The following is an 18,691-nucleotide window of genomic DNA, read 5'->3' as shown; positions in this document are numbered from 1 at the left end:
GTTGGCATTTAGTTTTGTTGACTGACGGACAGCTAATATGTCAGATTTGCTTTCTGTATTGGTGTTTCTTTCTGCAGCTGAAATGAAAAATTACCAGTTTGCTTTCCATCAACTCCTCGACTACTTGATTTGGTTTCAGGCAAAAGCTCAGCTTCACCTTCACAAGAACAATCAGGGATGAACGATGAGTGCTGGCCCTGCCGGTCACACTCACATCCCAAGAAGAAATAAAGAAGAAACCTGGTGCCAGATTCATCAGCCAGGGTCAATCGTTGGCTTCCTGTTCAAGGGGTCTAATAAATTCACTTAATTTACCACAGGACATTTCATTTATCAATGGTAATAAATTAATAGCCTATAAATTAGCATGGCACCCTATGTTGCAGCCAGAATTGTTTTGTTATCGTTATAGGATATAGTTTCTTCCTGTCATTTGTTAAGCTGCCCTTTGTGCATTCAATTCACTCAGATCCTTATCAGTTATAGCAGACAGGGAAGACAGCCTGCCCCAACTGCACGGAGCACCCTTCAGTCTGCATTGCAGAATTATCTGCATAATATTTTTTACATCAATTAATTCCAAACTCGCACTACTTTTACAAGTCCCACTGGGAATGCTAAGTAACTATTCTACATACATGTGAGAAAGCTGGTTCAAGTCCTGAAGACAGGGTGATGGTGTTACTGATAGATTCAAAGAATGCTGTTGTGATAAAATACCCAGATCATGCAACAAGCCTTGTCTACAGCAACCATCTACATAATCTAAGAAGATAAACTCGTGGCATTTATTGATAATAGATAGCTTAAGACACTAGTAAAACACATCAGAAGTCAACTTTGTAAAAACTAATGCTGGTCAATAACAGAGTGAAATTAGAAAACCGTCAATCACCTGGTCTGTCAAACTGACAAAGCCATGTACAGAAGCATGTTTAATTGTATTTCCTACACAAATTCACAAGTTGCATGTTTCAGTCTTGGTGTGCAGTTCTACACCAGCTTGTCTAAAGAATCTGCTTATAACAGCCTTACAAAGTGCTCTGAACTCTGTAGGTCAGGCAGCACCTAGGTAGCCAGTCAGACCTTTATCAATCGGAAACATTAACTCTCCACTTCCCTCCACAGAAACTGTCTGACCTGCTCAGTTTCTCCGTCACTTTGTCAGTCACAGCAGATTCCAGCATCTGCCGTCTCTTGTGTCCCGATAAACAAGAACCTGACAGAAGTCAATGGTATTGGAAAGCAAGTACTTCGGGAGTGCTAAACTCACCTTGTAAACTGCGAGAGGCTTTCAGGAATAACCGCAGCAATTAGCAGAACCACAGCAATTACCAGGACGTCCGCATGCATGTTTAAACTGAGGACAACAAAATTATAGTTTTATTGCTCATGGGCTTCTTGGGCATTCTGTAAGAAGCAAGCTGCAAAAAGTGTAGTCAGCTTCAGCCCATTCACGACTGCCTTCAATCTTTATTGGCTTCTCTTAGAGTATCTGATTAGTTAGAGCTGTGTGCGTTAGCTAGGTAGATGGTTAGAGCCAAAAGAAGCAAATTCCAGAGAGTTTGCTGCAGTAATTGAAACCACTTGTGGAGCCAGATGCTTGTTGCTTGCAGTCAGCAATTATGGGAGTTATCAGCACTGTGGAAAAATCGGGTTAGATTTTTTTTGATACTACTTGTCTGGGGAACAGGGTCATGCTCCTGACTTGCTGTTAGTTGTTGAGGGCAGAAATGATTACCACCATCTTGCCACCATATCTTCTCCTTACAAGATTTGCTCAAACTAGCTCTCCACCCAACCCGCCCACCTCCTCCCACCTCCTCCCAATACCTGCGGCAATGGATTGACTCCTTACAGAAAACTGGGGAGTATCCGGAATTCTTCTTTCTGGCCTTGCAGGGTGTTCAGACCCACAGAATTCTCAGCACTGTGATGTCTTCATCCCTGGTATCTGGGAGTCTGCAATGCCAGTTGTGCCCCTCAGCTCAATGTGAGTGAACTACTGCCACGGTCAAATATTCGCACACAAGTTAGTACGTTCATTAGTGAAGTCAAATGTAATTGTTAAGGTCTGGGATGTTATGCACCAGTCTCTCATTCAAATCTTACTCTCCACTATCGTAGCGAAAAGCATCAGTTTAGAAGACTTACATCTCACAGAGTCAAACAGCATGGAAACTGGCCCTTCAGCCCAGCTGGGCCCTGTCAGCCAAGATTCCCTTCTAGACTAGTACCATATGCTTGTGTTTGTCCCATATCCCTCCAAGACTTACTTATTTACCTACGTACCCATCAAAGAAGATTTTAAATGTAATCTCTCAACCACTTCATCCAGCTGCTCAATCCAAATACGGTCCATCGTCTGGGTGAAAGGCAGCTCCTCAGATTCCTATTAAATCTCTCCCCTCTCATTTTAAACACATGTCCTTTAGATCTTGATTCCTAACCCTGGCAAAAAAATCTCTGCGGATTCACACTGACTATGCCTCTCGTGATTTTATACACCTCTATAAGATCAACCTTCATTCACAGGTGCTCCAATGAAAAAAGTCCCAACCTGCTCAATCTCTCTCCATAACTCAGTTCCTCAAGCCATGGCAACATCCAGCAAATCTCCTCTTCACTCTTTCCAGCTTAATGGCATTTTCTACCACAGGAGGATCAAAACTGAACACAATATTCCAACTGCAGTCTCACCAACATCTTGTACTACTGGAATATGGCATCCCAACTTAATGTCCTGACTGAATAAGGCCAGTGTGCCAAAAGCTTTCTTCACCACCAAGTCTACTTGTGATGATACTTTCAGGAAAACATGTACCTGTGCTCCTCAGTCCCTCTGTTCTATAACACTCCCCAAGGTCCTACCGTTCACTCTGAAAATCCTACACTCACCTGTCTTCCCAGAATGCAACACCTACATCTATCCAAGTTAAGCTCTACTTGCCATTCCTTGGCCAACTCACCCAGCTGAACAAGATCTCCCTGTAAGCCCTGATAACCATTTTCACTGACAACAACATCACCTCTTTTAGTGTCATTTGCAACCTTAGTAACCATGTCTTGTTGATGCACCATCAATAACTCTCCGAGACGTGAGGCGAGACATTGGCTTTCATTGACTGGAAGAAAGAACAAGCAGCAATTGACCACCATGCTACATCCTGGAGACTGAGAGGCAGGGCTCAGGCCTCAATCGCCTTTCTACCTGTGGGTCTGTGGGAGGACCCACAGGAGCAGTCAGCGGGGGGGGGGGGGGGGGCGCCTCCAGACAGGTATATGTAGTTCACCACATTTGTACATTTTCATCCAAATCATTGATATAGTTGACAAATCAAAATGGGCTCTGGGGAACACCACTAGTCACGGGCCTCAAGAAACATCTTTCTATATCACCCTCTGCTTCCTACCATTAAAGCTATTCTGCGTACGCTTAGCTAGCATCCTTAGATCCCATGAAATCTAACACAGGCTAACAAGGGAAATATGTACTTAAAGCAGGGCCATGTTTAAAAGATGCAATGATATTTCCACAAACTGATTTCCAACATGGCAGAAGCTCTGTATGTTTTGCTGCTGTCTGTGTGTTTGTGTTCCAAGGGAGAGTCGAGAGCCAGTGGATTGTGTCTACTGTTGACCTGTTGTGGTGGTAGCAGATTGCAGTGGGTCCAAGTCCTCACTCAGGGTTGTGCTAAGTCTAGCCATGAGCAACCTCTGAAACAACTTCATCGCATGGTGAAGAAGTGGATGTGAATGCTACCAGGTGATAGCCATTGCGGCATCTCACCCTGCTCTTCTTAGGCACTGAAAGTAAAACAAGTATTAGCTCAGTTCCAATTTTAAATTTAGTTTAAATATATTTGTTTTAAATATTTTAACTTTGGGTTAATTTTTAATAATTTTCAAACTCAATATTCTGCAGATGATGGAAATCCAGAGCAAAACACAAAAAATGCTCCACGGGTGAAGCAGCTGACATTTCGGACTGAGGCCCTTCTTCAGGACTGGAAAGGAAGGGGCAAAAGACAGAATACAGTGAGGGGAAGGAGGGCAAGCTGGCAAGTGATAGGTGAAACCAAGTGAGGGGGAAAGTGGGAGGGTGGGAGAAGGGCAAGAAATGGGAAACTGAAAGGTGATAGGTGAATGAGGTAAAGGGCTAAAGAAGAAGGAATCCAATAAAAGAGTAGAGTGGACCATGGGAAAAAGGGAAGGAAGAAAGGCACCAGAGAGAGGTGATGAGTAGGTGAGGAGAAGAGATGAGAAGGTAACCAGAATGAGGAATAGAAAAAGAGAGAAGCCAGGGGAGAGAAATTACTGGAAGATAGAAAAATTGAAGTTCTTCCCATCAAGCTAGAGACTACCCAGAGGAATATGAGGTATTGCTTCTCTAACCTAAGAGTGGCCTTATTGTGGCAGTAGAGAAGACCATGGACCAACATGTTGAATGGGAATGGAAAGTAGAATTAAAATGAGCAGCGAAAGGGAAACCCCACCTTTCTAAATGACTACTGTCCCATTGCACTGACATCCATCATCATGAAGTGTTTCGAGAGGCTCATCATGAGGCATATCAAGACCCTGCTGCCCTCCCCCCACTGGAACCCCTCCAGTTTGCGTACCGTCCCAACCGTTCAACAGATGACGCCATTGCCACCACCCTCCACCTGGCCCTAACCCACCTGGACAAAAAGACACATACGTTTGGATGCTGTTCATAGACTTCAGTTCAGCATTCAACACAACCATCCCTCAGAAACTGATTGGAAAGCTGAGCCTACTGGGCCTGACCACCTCCCTCTGCAACTGGATCCTAGACTTCCTGATTGGGAGACCTCAGTCAGTCCAGATCGGGAGCAGCATCTTCAACACCATCACACTGAGCACGGGGGCTCCCCAGGGCTGTGTGCTCAGTCCACTGCTGCTCACTCTGCTGACCCACGACTGTGCTGCAACACACAGCTCGAACCACATCATCAAGTTCATCAATGACACAACCGTGGTGGGTCTCATCAACAAGAACGACGAGTCAGCATACAGGGAGGAGGTGCAGTGGCTAACGGACTGGTGCAGAGTCAACAACCTGTCTCTTAATGTGAACAAAACAAAAGAGATGGTTGTTGACTTCAGGAGGGCATGGAGCAACCACTCCCCACTGAACATCGATGGCTCCTCAGTAAAGATCGTTAAGCGCACCAAATTTCTTGGTGTTCACCTGGTGGAGAATCTCAGCTGGTCCCTCAACACCAGCTCCATAGCAACGAAAGCTCAGCAGCGTCTCTACTTTCTGCGAAGGCTGAGGAAAGACCATTTCCCACCCCCATCCTCATCACATTCTACAGGGGTTGTATTGAGAGCATCCTGAGCAGCTGCATCACTATCTGGTTCAGAAATTGCTCCATCTCGGATCGCAAGACCTGCAGCGGACAGTGAGGTCAGCTGAGAAGATCATTGGGGTCTCTCTTCCCGCCATCACTGACACTTACAATACACGCTGCATCCACAAAGCAAACAGCATTATGAAAGACCCCACGCACCCCTCATACAATCTCTTCTCCCTCCTGCCATCTGGGAAAAGGCACAAAAGCATTCGGGCTCTCATGATCAGACTATCTCTTCCCCCAAGCTATCAGACTCCTCAATACCCAGAGCCTGGACTGACATCTTACCTGCCCTATTGTCCTGTTTATTATTTATTGTAATGCCTACACTGTTCTGTGCACTTTATGCAGTCCTGGGTAGGTCTGTAGTCTAGTGTAGTTGTTGTGTGTGGTTTTTTTTCTCTGTGTTGTTTTTTACGTAGTTCAGTCTAGTTTTTGCACTGTGTCATGTAACACCATGGTCCTGAAAAAACATTGTCTCATTTTTACTATGTACTGTACCAGCAGTTATGGTCGAAGTGACAATAAAAGTGACTTGACTTGATTTGTGCTGGGTGGAGTGAGGGTGCTTGGAGAATCTCATAATCTCTATCAGGTCTCAACAATGTAGAGGAGGCCATACCAAGAGCATCAAATACAGTAGATGACCCAACGGTCTTGCAGGAGAAGTGTCACCTCACCTGGAAGGGCTTTGAGGCCCAGAATTGTGGTGAGGGAGGAAGTGGAGGGGCAGGTGGGTGGAGAAAGGGGAAGAAGTGAGAAGCTGGAAGGTGATAGGTGGAAAAGGTAAAGGACTGATGAAGAAGAAATCTGATAGAAGAGGAGAGTGGACCATGAGAGAAAGGGAAGGAGCAGGGGCACCTGAGGAAGGTGATGGGTAAGTGAGAAGAAAGGGTGAGAGGATAAGCAGAATGGGGACCATAAAAAAGAGAAGAGGATGGCGAGAAATCCCATTGGAAATGTGGGAAGTTATAGAGAATGATTTGCTGAATGTATGGGCTTGTGTGATGGTAGGTAAGGACAAGAAGAACCCTATCCTTGTTAGGGCACAGGAATGTGAGGTGAGGAGGAATGTCTGGGAAATAGGGGAGGTGCAGGTGAGGGCACCAGTGATGGCAGAGGAAGGGGAAATCTCAGGTGTCCTGGAATGAAGAGCTTCATCCTGAGAACAGATGTGGTGGAGACAGAGGAAATGAGAAAGAGGAATGGCATTTTTGATAAGTAACAGTGTGGGAAGAGCTATGGTCAAGATAGCAATGAGAATCAGTAGGTTTATAAAAGATATCAGTAGAGATGGAGATGGAGAGATCGAGAATGGGGAGTGAGCCCTCTGAAATGGACCGTGTCAATTTGATTAAGTAATTTCTAATTATTTTAAATATCAATAAACATCAGCAAAATTTGCACACGATCAGTATTGCCCTCCATATCTGACTAAGGGCAAAGCTTAACCAACTGTCAAAACTTGTCAGAGTTTTGTTGATTGGGTTCCAGCATATGTGGACTGCCTGGTGTGTGATCATTGGTCGACTTGGTGATCACCAGCCAATGGCATTAAGGCTGAGGCCTCAGCCATGCAGAGTGCATTGTTGGTGAATGTGGATGCTGGAACAGGACGTTAGGCACTGCCCACAACTCATGGAGACAGACCAGAGCCATCCCACAGAGCGACTCCAGCTGCCACCCTGACATTCATGGCATTACTATCAATGAATGCCCAACCACCTACTTCTCGGAGTTTACCACTGACCAGAAACCGAACTGGAGAAGCCACGTAAAGAGGGTAGCTGCAAGAGCAGGTCAGGGGCTAGTGATTCTGCAGTGAGTGACTCTCCTACTATTTCCCCAAAGTCTGTTCACCATCTAAAAGGTTCAAGTCAAGAGTGTGATGAAGCATTCTCCGCTTGCCTGGATGAGTACGGCTTCAACAGTGCTCAAGAAATTCAATGTCATAGAGGACAGAGCAGCATGGTTGACAGGTACCCACCCGCAAGTATTCACTCACTCCACCATCGACGCAGAGTAGCAGCAGTTTGTACCATCTACAGGACCCACTGCAGCAACTCACCAAGACACCTACCAAACACATCACCTCTACTTGAAGCACAAGGGCAGCAAGGACACAGCAAAGACAGTCCTGATGAAGGGCCCCAGGCCTTCATAGATGTTGCCTGACCCGCTGAGTTCCTCTAGCACTTTGCGTGTTTTGCGCCAGATTTCCATAAGCTACAGAATCCCTTGGGCGCCACCATCTGGAAGTTGCCCTCCGAGCCACACACCATCTTGAAAACATAGGGAGAATAAAGTGGGATTAATGTAGAAAAGGTGTAAATAGATGTTTGATGGTCAACGGGCTGAAGAACTGGGTTTCCGTGCTGTACCTATACTGACTGTGACACATTTCTATCAAATTCCACCACCTTCCATCCCTTTACAGCAGCCGATTAACCCACCATCTGGGAGGAAGGAGCACACAGAGGAAACCCACACAATTACAGGGAGAACATGCAAACTCCTCATAGACAACACCCCTGGTCAGGATTGAACTTGTGACTTCAGAGCTGAGAGGCAGCAGATCCACCAGCTGCACCAACGTGCCAGGGGAGAATTAAATGTGATTATTGCAAATAGGTGTATCATGGCCATCACAGTCTCAGCAGGCTAAAGGGCCTGCTTCCTTGCTGTATGAATCTGGGGCAATCAATGTCTCACTACCCACAATGTGTTCAATTTTTAATTTACACCATGGTGTAAATGGTGCTAGATTCTGCAGATATTCTGGAAATCCCCTGACTGAGAATCGACAGGGAAGGGAGACTCCATCCCTGTCTCCAGCTGAAATTTGGGTGTGGAATGCCCTGGAAAGTCAGCATCACATGGACAGAACATAGGACATAGAACAGTACAGCACAGGACGAGGCCCTTCGACCCACAATGTCTATGAAGCAGAATTAAACTGAATCCCTTCTTCCAACACATGACCCACATCTGTCCATTCAAAGTCAAAGTTCAGATCATTGTCTTATGCACAAATATAAGCACAGGTGCAATGAAACTTGTAGCAGCGTTACACACAGCATCAGATAAGCAGCAAACAGAAGCAAAACATAACATAAATATAAATTATACTCAAGAAAGCACACAGTTTGAACAAAAAAGTCAATTTTACTGCACATATTCCCAGCATTTTCAATTGTCTGTCCTGCAACCTCTTCAACGCCATTATCATGTCTGCTTACATCACTATCCCTGGCAGAACATTTCAGGCACCCACTGCACTCCGTATAAAAAAACTTCTCCACACATCTGTTTTAAAGTTTCTCCCTCCCACCCTATAGTACTTGAAACATACACCCTGGGGAAAAGACTTTGACTGTCTACTTTATCTAGGCCTCACTAAATTTTATAAACTTTTATCAGAACCCCCTCAGCTTCTGTCACTCCAGAGAATACAACCCACATTTCTCCGGCCTCACACTCTGATCCAGGGAGCATCCTGGTAATCCTCTTCTGTAACCTTTCCAAAGCCCCCACATCCTTTTGGTTAGGAAAGGACCAGAATATGCAATACTCCATGTGGGGCCCAGTTAAAGTTTTACATTGCCGCAACATGACTTCCTGACTCTTAAACTCAATCTCTCTGCAAATGAAGGCAATCATTCTATATACCTTCTTCACCACCCTATCTACTTGTTTAGCCACTTCCCGGGAGCTGTGGGCTTTTTCCCTAATATCAGGCAGCATGGTAGCATGGCAGTTAGCACAATGCTATTACACTGCCAGCAACCCAGGTTATATTCTGCCGCTGTCTATAAGGACTTGTGTACGTTCTTATGGAGACCATGTGGATTTTCTCCATGTGCTCTGGTTTCCTCTCACTTTCTAGAAGTACCCACTCTAGAAATAAGTGAGGCAGAATTACAACAGCCCTCAATGGTGGCCCCTTCATATTCATCTATGGAAAAAGCTTAATTTCTACCTTTGCTGTCTCTCCTTTTCCTTTTCAGGGTGGACGTGGTTCTGTTGAAGACCCTGACCTGGAGTTATATCCAGACTTCGGTCCTTTGAGGTGATGCACCTGCTCACGAGCTCATGACCGGCTGCTTTTTGATGTCCCAAGTAGGCAGCCTAGAAGACGAGCACCTTCAGGGTTCCAAGGTTTTGCGGCCCTACGGATGGGCTGTTTCTAAGCTGGTGCTGTTGGCTGAGGTGTTCTGGGAGAAAATGGAACATCGGGAATGGCAGATCAGCTGTTGGAGGCTCTGTGCTCGGTGAATCACACCCTCTCATTGGTGGAGGAGAGTTTGTTGCCAATTCTTTGGGTGGAGAACTCGGGGGAAAAAAGGCTTTTGACTTTTGAGACCGTAAATCAGCCAGTTCTTTTGCTTTGTCTGTCCTCTCGCTATGAAAGTAGACAACTCTTTTTCCCTTTACCACGAGAGAGAAGGAGCCTGTGGCATGTTGAATTGTCGGGTGAACAATTAGTTTTTGTTGTACTGCAGATCATGGTCTTTATTGGGGGGCTTTACTATTGCATGCTTGGTGGGCATTTTTTTGCGGAGGGGGCGGGATGGAGGTGGGCCACTCTACTGCTTGTGTGTGGGAGGGGGCTTTGGGGTTCTAACTCTTTTACTGTCACTCATTCTTTGGGACACACTTCTGTTTTCGTAGATGTCTGTGAGGAACAAGAATTTCGGGATGTACATTGTATACATTTCTCTGATGCTAAATGGAACTATTGAACTATTAGCTTAATTGGTCATATGGGTATAAATGGGTAGCGCAGGCTCTTTTAGGCCACAAGGGCCTGTTGCTGTACTGTTGACCGTTCATTAGAGGAACAAGGTTAGGAAATTCTCTTTTAATTTTTAATTAATCAAAGCTCACACTCTATTGTCTCTGCACAAACAACCAGGTGAATATGGTGACCCCAGGCCAGCAACTTAGAACATGAGTTCTACTGTTCCCTTTGTACCAATACTCACTCAGACAACTTTTCTAAATTATAACACTGAAATAGGGCATCTCCATTGGCCAGACCGCCGGTGTGGGTGATCTTCCTTGCGATGGTGGGTCTCTTTAAAGAGTTATCGCTGATAGCACAATTGAAGTGTCCACTCTTATATTCATTATAAATTCAAATGTAGCATTCCAGTGTCATTGGATACTCATCACCCGATTGACACTTACCACCTTTTGATTGGCTCTGGATCAGGGATAAACCCTCATTGCTGGGGCAGTGGGTGTTAATGTACATCCTTCGATGTGTATTACTTCACATGTTATAATTGCTTTGCTCTTTGCTCTAATGGTTATCCTATGTATTTTCCCCAGAGCTTTTTATGCCAATATTAATAACCCAAGTGTTTGCATGCCACATGCCATTCTAAATCTCTTTTTGAAGATTTGTTTGTCTTCCTACCTTAATGTGGTGCCTAAGTATTATTGATTGCTGTTAAATTCCTTGATATATAGTATGAAATTGGGTACATTTTTTATCATGTTTCTTCATGCTTTTGTACTGATAATATTTTAAATTTTTTTAAATGCATTATTTGATGTAGTCATGATATGATGCCGGTGTTCCTTCTGTGCTATATTCATCCAACAGATAAAGAATGGCATGATCCCCAGGAATTTCTATGGATCAAAAGGGGGGAGATGTTGGCCACGGCAGATTTAAAATACAGAAGAAAACAACAAACTTGAATGGGTCAAGGACAGTGGGATGAAGACGTCCATTTTGTGAGACTGTCTTTGCAGTTCGCCACCCCCCCCCCCCATCTTGTGGACTCTGAACTGGATCTTACTCTGGGATAATCCAAGAACTACATTTGACCTCCTAAAGTGCAACCCCTCAAACTTGCCTCAACTAAACTCCATCTGCCATTTCTCTGCCCATATCAGTCTCATGTATGACTTCATTCCTTCACTTATACCCAGTACCCCTTTTGGGGCAGAGGGTGCAAACAGCAGCTGAGTTTTCAGTTTGTGTTGAATAACTTGAGGGTGTGATTGCATTGAAGAGGTGCAGAGAGATTCACCGGCGTTACGTACTGAACGTAATGTTCAATGGCATTGTGCGTAGATGACTTACGATCAAAATAAACAGCTGCATATTTGTTCCTGACCTCTCCATCTCTCGTGTGTGTTATTCATAGCCAGCTGGCTTCCCAGTACCACAAACACAACAACTGGCAGTAAGGTGACAAATCCTCAGCCGATATTTGTTGTTTTTCTTTCCTTTTGGCAAGAAAACTCCATACGCAATGCTGGCGGTGTACCACTGTGTAGTGTGAGAGAGTGAAAAGGAGATGCTGCGCACCATGAGAAAACAGCCTCCGGAAGCCTGCTGATCAGTGATGGGACCTTTGCTATTTGAAATATACACAGATGATAATACGTAGAAGTTACGATCAGTAAATTTGCTGATGATTTTGATTGTGGAATTGCTGACAGTGTGGAGGGTAGCCTAAGTAAGATAATGATGTGTTGATGAATTAGGCTATGAAATGGCAGATGGAGTTTTATTCTGATAAATGAGAGATGATGCAGTTTGGGAGTATTCCTGAGGCTAGGACATGCACGGGGATTGATAAGGACACAGGTAGTAATGAGTAACTGAAGGACATTTTCAGAACCAGAATCAGAATCAGAATCAGGTTTATTATCATCGGCATGTGTTGTGAAATTTGTTAACCTAGCAGCAGCAGTACAATGCTATATGTAACATAGAAGAAGAAAAAAAATTTTAAATAGTAATAAACAAATCAATTACAGTATATGTATAATGAATAGATTAAAAATCATGCAAAAACAGAAATTAAAAAAGTGTTTTTTATTCATGGGATCATGAGATCAATGTCCATTTAGGAATCCGAAGGCAGAGGGAAGAAGCTGTTTCTGAATCGCTGAGTGTGTGCCTTCAGGCTTCTGTATCTCCTACCTGATGGTAAAAGCGAGAAAAGGGCATGACCTGGGTGCTGGAGGTCCTAATACTGAACGCTGCCTTTCTGAGACATCGCTCCTTGAAGATGTCTTGGGTACTTTGTAGGCTAGTACCCAAGATGCAGCTGACTAAATTTACCACCCTCTGCAACTTCTTTTGGTCCTGTGCATAAACCCCCTCCATACCAGACAGTGATACAGCCTGTCATAATGCTCTCCACTGGACATCTATAGAACTTCTTGAGTGTTTTTGTTGAAATACCAAATCTCTTCAAACTCCTAATGAAGTATAAATGCTGTCTTGCCTTCTTTGTAGTTGCATCGATATGTTGGTACCAGGTTAGGTGCTCAGAGATCTTGACTCCCAGGAACTTCAAACTGCTCACTCTCTCCACTTCTGATCCCTATATGATGATTGGTATGTGTTCCTTCGTCTTACCCTTCCTGAAGTCCACAATCAGCTCTTTCGTCTTACTGATGTTGAGTGCCAGGTTGTTGTTGTGACACCACTCCACTAGTTGGCATATTTCGCTCCTTTATGCCCTCTCATCGCTATCTGAGATTCTACTAACAATCGTTGTATCATCAGCAAATTTATAGATGGTATGTGAGCTATGCCTAGCCACACAGTCATGGGTATAGAGAGAGTAAAGCAGTGGGCTAAGCACACACCCCTGAGATGCACCATTGTTGATAGTCAGCTAGGAGAAGTTGTTATCACCAATCCACACAGGTTGTGGTCTTCCGGTTAGGAAATCGAGGATCCAGTTGCAGAGGGAGGTACAGAGGCCCAGGTTTTGTAACTTCTCAATCAGGATTGTGGGACTGATGGTGTTGAATGCTGAGCTATAGTTGATGAACAGCATCGTGACATAGGTGTTTGTATTGTCCAGGTGATCTAAAGCCATGTGGAGAGCCATTGAGATTGTATTTGCCATTGACCTATTGTGGCGATGGGCAAATTGCAGTGGGTCCAGGTCCTTGCTGAGGCAGGAGTTCAGTCGCTATAACCAACCTTTCAAAGCAATTTGTCACTGTACATGTGCTACTGGGTGTTAGTCATTACGACAGCTCACATTATTCCTCTTAGGCACTGGTATAATTGACTTTGAAGCAAGTGGGAACTTCCGCCCGTAGCAGTGAGAGGTTGAAAATGTCCTTGAATACTCCCGCCAGTTAGGTGGCACAGGTTGTCAGAGCCTTACCAGGTACTCCATCAGGACCTTCTGCCTTGCGAGGGTTCACTCTCTTTAAAGACAGCCTAACATTGGCCTCTGAGACAGAGATCACAGGGTCATCAGGTGCAGCAGGGATCTTCACAGCTGTAGTTATATTCTCCCTTTCAAAGTGGGGATAGAAAGCATTGAGTTCATTTGGTAGTGAAGCATCGCTGCCATTCATGCTATTGGGTTTCGCTTTGTAGGAAGTAACATCTTGCAAACCCCGCCAGAGTTGTTGTATGTCAGATGCCGCCTCCTACCTCATTCAAAATTGTCTCTTTGCCCTTGAAATAGCCCTGCACAAGTCATACCTGGTTTTCTGATACAGACCTGGGTCACCAGCCTTGAATGCCATAGACCTATCCTTCAGCAGATGACATACCTCCTGGTTCATCCACAGCTCTTGATTTGGGAATGTACAGCAAATCTTTGTAGGCACACACTCACCCATGTGTTTTAATAAAGTTGATAGCAACTGCAGCATACTCATCCAGATTCAAAGATGAATCCCTGAATACAGTCCAGTTCACATTGAAAGCAGTCCTGCAAGAGGCAGTTAAGAAGGGATTTGAGGATGTTGGACTTCATTGGTCAGGGCACTGAATACAAGGGCTGTGATGCTACGCTCAAACTTCATAAAATATTGATCAGACCTCAGATGGTATACTGAGTGAAGTTGTGGTCACCAATGTACAGAAAGATACAATAGCACTGGAGAGGATGCAAAGGAAATTCACCAGGACATTGCTTGTACTGGAGCATATCAGTTAGGAGAGACAGGAGAGTCTGGGTCTGTTCTCCCTGGACAAATGGGGATTAAAATAGGACATGACAGTGGTACATAAAATTATGAGGCCTATAGACAGGGTAGGCTACAGGAAACTTTTCCTTAAGTGAAAGGTGAATTAAGTTAAAAGACTATAGATTGTCCTTGTTCATCCAGAGAGTGGTGAGTACCTGGAGTTAACTGCCAAGAAGCATGGTGGAAGCGGTCACTGCCAACATTTAAAATTTGCCTTTAATCAACCAGTCATAGTGGACTATGAGCCAAGTGCTGAAGGATGTGATAAAATATAGATATATCCACATTGGTCAGTATGGATTTGTGGGCTGAATGGCCTGTTGCCACAACTATATAACCTTTCAGAGATACCTAAACCAGCATATGAATTATCAAGGCACACGATGCTATGGACCAAGTACTAGCAAACGGGTTTTGTGCATAAGGGTCCCTGATGGACAGCATGAACACTGTGGGCTGAAGGGCCTGTTTCCTTTTGACACTATAACAGGAATAATGTTCATTATTTATTAACTTGAAAATTATTAAATATACATAATATTCAAGTATATATTATTGTCAATGATTAACTTAAATATTATTCATACTTAAATAGTAATGAATATCCAGGTTCAAGAACAGCTACTTCCTTTCAATCATTTGGTTCTTGAATCAACGGGCACAACATTTATCATTGCAGTTTAGCAGCGCAATCAATGCTGTGATCACTCTCCTCTAAAGTGGACTTTGGTTTATTTGTTTTAATTATATTTTTTCTTGTTAAGATTATGAATAATCCATGTTTAATTACTGTTTTTCTTGCAAATGCTGCTTAACTACTGCAGCAAATACATTTTTCATTGCACCTGCGCATATGTGTTCCTGTGGATATGAGAACTCCTTTTTACTTTGATTATATTTCAAAGTTATTTATCAGTAATATAAGCAGTAATCAATTACAAACAAATTAAATATAGATTAATTAAGTATATTACTGTTGATTATTAATTTAAATATCATTTATAAATAAATAATATCTTAATTATCAGCTTGAATAGAAATATTATTTATAAGTAATATCCAGGTTAATCATTGACAGTTATTAAATATAAATAATATTCAAGTATGTCGTTGTTGATGATTAACTTAATATCATTTATACTTAACTAATGATTGTAAGTTATTAATTAACTTACAGATCAATATTATTTACAAGTAAGATGTCAGTGTATCGTCAGTTTAAAATGATTATTTAGTCTGTATATTTATTGCTGTGCTCTGTATGAGACATGATCAGATGAAGCTTTTAATACATGTAATATGTGAGTGAATGGTTACCTGAAGACTGGTGTTTAATTGATGTTGACTGCTGCTGTCCCAGGGAGGGGGACAGGCCAGGTGAGGTTCTTCAGGTCACCTGCCCTGGGCCGGAAGTCCCGCCCTCTCGCGATGGAAGTGCGGACGCTTCCGGTGCCGGGGTTGTGGTCCGGAGTGGAGGAGGCAGGCTGTGGGATGGATGCCCCAGGACTGTTGCCTAGCGCCGGCTGCCCGCGGGAAGGCAGCCGGTGAGTGCACCGGGGCCACCTGCTGCCTTCGGTGGAGGGGGCTTGCGGGTGAGTGCATCCGTGCAGGCCAACCTACCTGGTGCGCTGATTGACTGAGGGAGGCTAGGCTGCCCTGGGGTGTGGTGAGCGGGATGGAGACCAGAGGGGTCTGTTGCTTCTGTATCAGTGCAGATGCTGAGGGCGACAGCATCCGTGGATGTGGGCGGAGGTGTACGGGGGACGGTCCAGGCGGGGAACTCCGTTGCTATGGGTACAGCGCTCTGCATCATCCAGGGAAGAACAACAGGCCCGGCTGCGCGGCCCTCCGGATGTATTTCCCCTTTGTCACTGGGCTCGGGCAAGACCTGATGCACGTCCCCTGAGCCAAAAAACAGTGACCGTGCCCGGCAGCATCCCCTCCCGCCCGTCCTCTTCAGAAGCCCACGGGACGTGTGTGCAGGTCCAAATAAGACTGGGTGGTGCTGTTCAGTTTCCTGCATTCGTTCAGATGCATTAAAACTAAATGCATTTAGTTTCCTGCGCATTAAACTTCTCATTGGCCAGAATGGGGTTAACTGACTGACTACTTACGTCCTCAGTATCATGTTCTGCTTCTATCAACTCGCTGACCTCAGTTCATTAAGACCACCGACCTTTGTGTCATCTGCTACTAGCTCAACTTCCACTTCCTCATCCAAATAATTTACAAAAATCACAAAGGGGAGAACAGATCTCGACTGAACACCCCCTAATCACAGGCCTCCAGGCAGAACATGGTCAATCTACTGCCACCCTCTGCTTTCTATGGGCAAGTTGAGAAGTAAAACTAGAGAGTATGGCTTAAACCTGTAGTTGCCAAGCCACCCATTTTAATTCTACTTCCCATTCCAACATGCCAGTCAATGGCCTCCTCTACTGCTGCGATGAGGCCACACTCCAGCTGGAGGAGCAACACTTTTTATTCTGTCTGGTGTGAACCTGATGGAAAGAATATTGATGACTTGAACTTATGGTAATTGCCCCCCCCCCCACCATTCCCCATTCCTGTTTCTCCCTCTACCTTATCACCTTGCCTGCCCATCACCTCCCTCTGGTGCTCCTCCACTTTCTTCCATGGCCTTTTGTCCTCTCCAATCAGATTCCCCCTCCTTCAGCCCTGTATTCCTTTCACCAAATGATTTCCCAGCTCTTTAGCATCCCTCCCCCTCTCCTGGTTACACCCATCACCTACCACCTTGCACTTCCCTCCCATCCCCCACATTTGTACTCTGACTTCTTGTCTTTTTTTTCTCTAGTCTCAGCCTGAAACCTTCAACTATTTACTCTTTTCCATAGATGCTGCCTGGCCTGCTGATTTCCTCCAGCATTTTGTGTGTATTGCTTGGATTTCCAGCGTCTCTTGTTTGTAACCTTTGAATAAAAGTCTGACCATTGGCCTTATCTACACTCTTCATGATATTATAAGTTTTTAGAAAGTTATTTTCACCTCAACCCAACCTAACCAGTCTTATAAATCAAGCCTTCCAGACCTGGCAACATCTTTGAGAATCTTTTCTGCACCTTCTCTTAAAGTGTGCAGAGCGGAATGGCGCACATCACTCCAAGTAGTGTATCACCACTATCTGTGTATCTGTAGTCTGATGTCCAGGGTCTTGTACTCATTGCTTCAGCTGATGAGGGCAGGTGTGCCTTATGCCTCCTTCACGGTCCTGTCTAAATATGTTGTTGCTTTCAGGAAGCTCCATACGTTTGGTCAATTAGAGTTAGAGTTGAGGAAGCGGAGGACGTATTCAGCACGGGCTGTGTCTCACTCCAGTCCCTGACGTACAGATATCCTGGATGTGTTAACTTACTTTACCGTGCTTTGTGTTGTAGGATTTACTTTTTGGAAGAAGTTTGCGCCAAAGATGTTGAAACGGAAGCAGAGCTCGAGAGTGGAAGCTCAGCCTGTTACGGACTTCGGTCCGGATGAGATGCTGACGGACAATGCCGACATCCTGTGGATTAATAAGCCTGTGAGTTGGATCTTAAGCTCCAGCCTGTATGTTGCTCGACTACCAGTAGCTGTGTTTTCAGCAGTCTGAGCCTTGAGCTCTGCAATTCTCTCTTCTGTTTGGACCAGGCTCTTGGTCAAGTCATTCCCTCTGAGGCGTACTGTCAATGTTTCTCTATCTGGGTATCCCCTTCTGGAGGATATTCCAACATTCTTTTCATTTAAGGTGCCATATCAATCCAAGGATTTAATTCTTGTGTGTCTCTTCAGAATTGTTACTATAATATGGTTGTAATTGTACATAAAACAATACCTCTAGTCCAACAGTCCTCTTGATGGTTTCCCACCTTAAAGCTACGCGGTCTGGGAAATCTGTGAAGAATTTCATCTTTAGATGGTCCCACTAATTAGCTGTGAGCTGCTGCCTGGCCCTATTTGACATATTTACACTTATCAACGCTTGTTCTAAAGACCCAGAGCTGTGACTAAGTGGCCCTACCTCACTATCACGTAACGTAGAAAACTCAGAACTAGGCCGTCTGCTCTGTGCCAGTGATATTCCAGCCCAGTTTCTTCCCACCTACTCACTGTCTCCTGCCGCCCATTCCCTATTTCACTGTAACTTTGTTCATGTAATATGATTATCACGTGCTTGTACCTGTGTGATCTGCAGAAGGTTAGTACCCATTGCTTCTGAAAGAGCTGCACTCACAGGTTTCATGAACCTTTCCTCTTTCCTAATCTCCCCAGATCCCTTCTGAAAGTTCCTGTTGAATCTGTCTCTACTGTCCTCTCAGGCAGTGTGTCCCAGATTGTAGCTACAT

At 44.5% G+C, this 18,691-nt stretch overlaps 2 protein-coding genes across 9 annotated transcripts in view; one reads left to right on the top strand and one right to left on the bottom strand.

Moving 5' to 3' along the window:
* Nucleotides 1–15,748, bottom strand: part of itgbl1 (integrin, beta-like 1) — a 200,058-nt gene extending 184,310 nt beyond the window's left edge. Inside the window, exons 1-3 of one of the 2 annotated variants that reach the window (XM_059970527.1) lie at nucleotides 15,669–15,748; nucleotides 9,361–9,595; nucleotides 1,274–1,360 (exon numbers count right to left, since the gene is read on the bottom strand). In XM_059970527.1, the coding sequence (XP_059826510.1) occupies nucleotides 1,274–1,353 (80 nt within the window). In that variant the 5' untranslated portion in view covers nucleotides 1,354–1,360; nucleotides 9,361–9,595; nucleotides 15,669–15,748. Of the gene's footprint in view, nucleotides 1–1,273; nucleotides 1,444–9,360; nucleotides 9,596–15,668 lie in introns of those variants that run through there. The other variant, XM_059970526.1, reaches the window with a different exon arrangement.
* A 39-nt stretch (nucleotides 15,749–15,787) lies between these two features.
* Nucleotides 15,788–18,691, top strand: part of nalcn (sodium leak channel, non-selective) — a 181,785-nt gene continuing 178,881 nt past the window's right edge. For all 7 annotated transcript variants that reach the window (XR_009512315.1, XR_009512316.1, XR_009512317.1 and 4 more), the window contains exons 1-2: nucleotides 15,788–15,943; nucleotides 17,750–17,889. Coding sequence is in view for 4 of the 7 variants with exons in the window: in XM_059970506.1 (XP_059826489.1) it covers nucleotides 15,847–15,943; nucleotides 17,750–17,889 (237 nt within the window). In the remaining 3 variants the exon portion in view is untranslated. The remainder of the gene's footprint in view (nucleotides 15,944–17,749; nucleotides 17,890–18,691) is intronic.

The sequence above is a fragment of the Hypanus sabinus genome, chromosome 5, assembly GCF_030144855.1.
Source record: "Hypanus sabinus isolate sHypSab1 chromosome 5, sHypSab1.hap1, whole genome shotgun sequence".
Classification (NCBI taxonomy): domain Eukaryota; kingdom Metazoa; phylum Chordata; class Chondrichthyes; order Myliobatiformes; family Dasyatidae; genus Hypanus; species Hypanus sabinus.
Note: the sequence above shows the minus strand (reverse complement) of the source record. Positions and strands in the feature narration are given on the sequence as shown.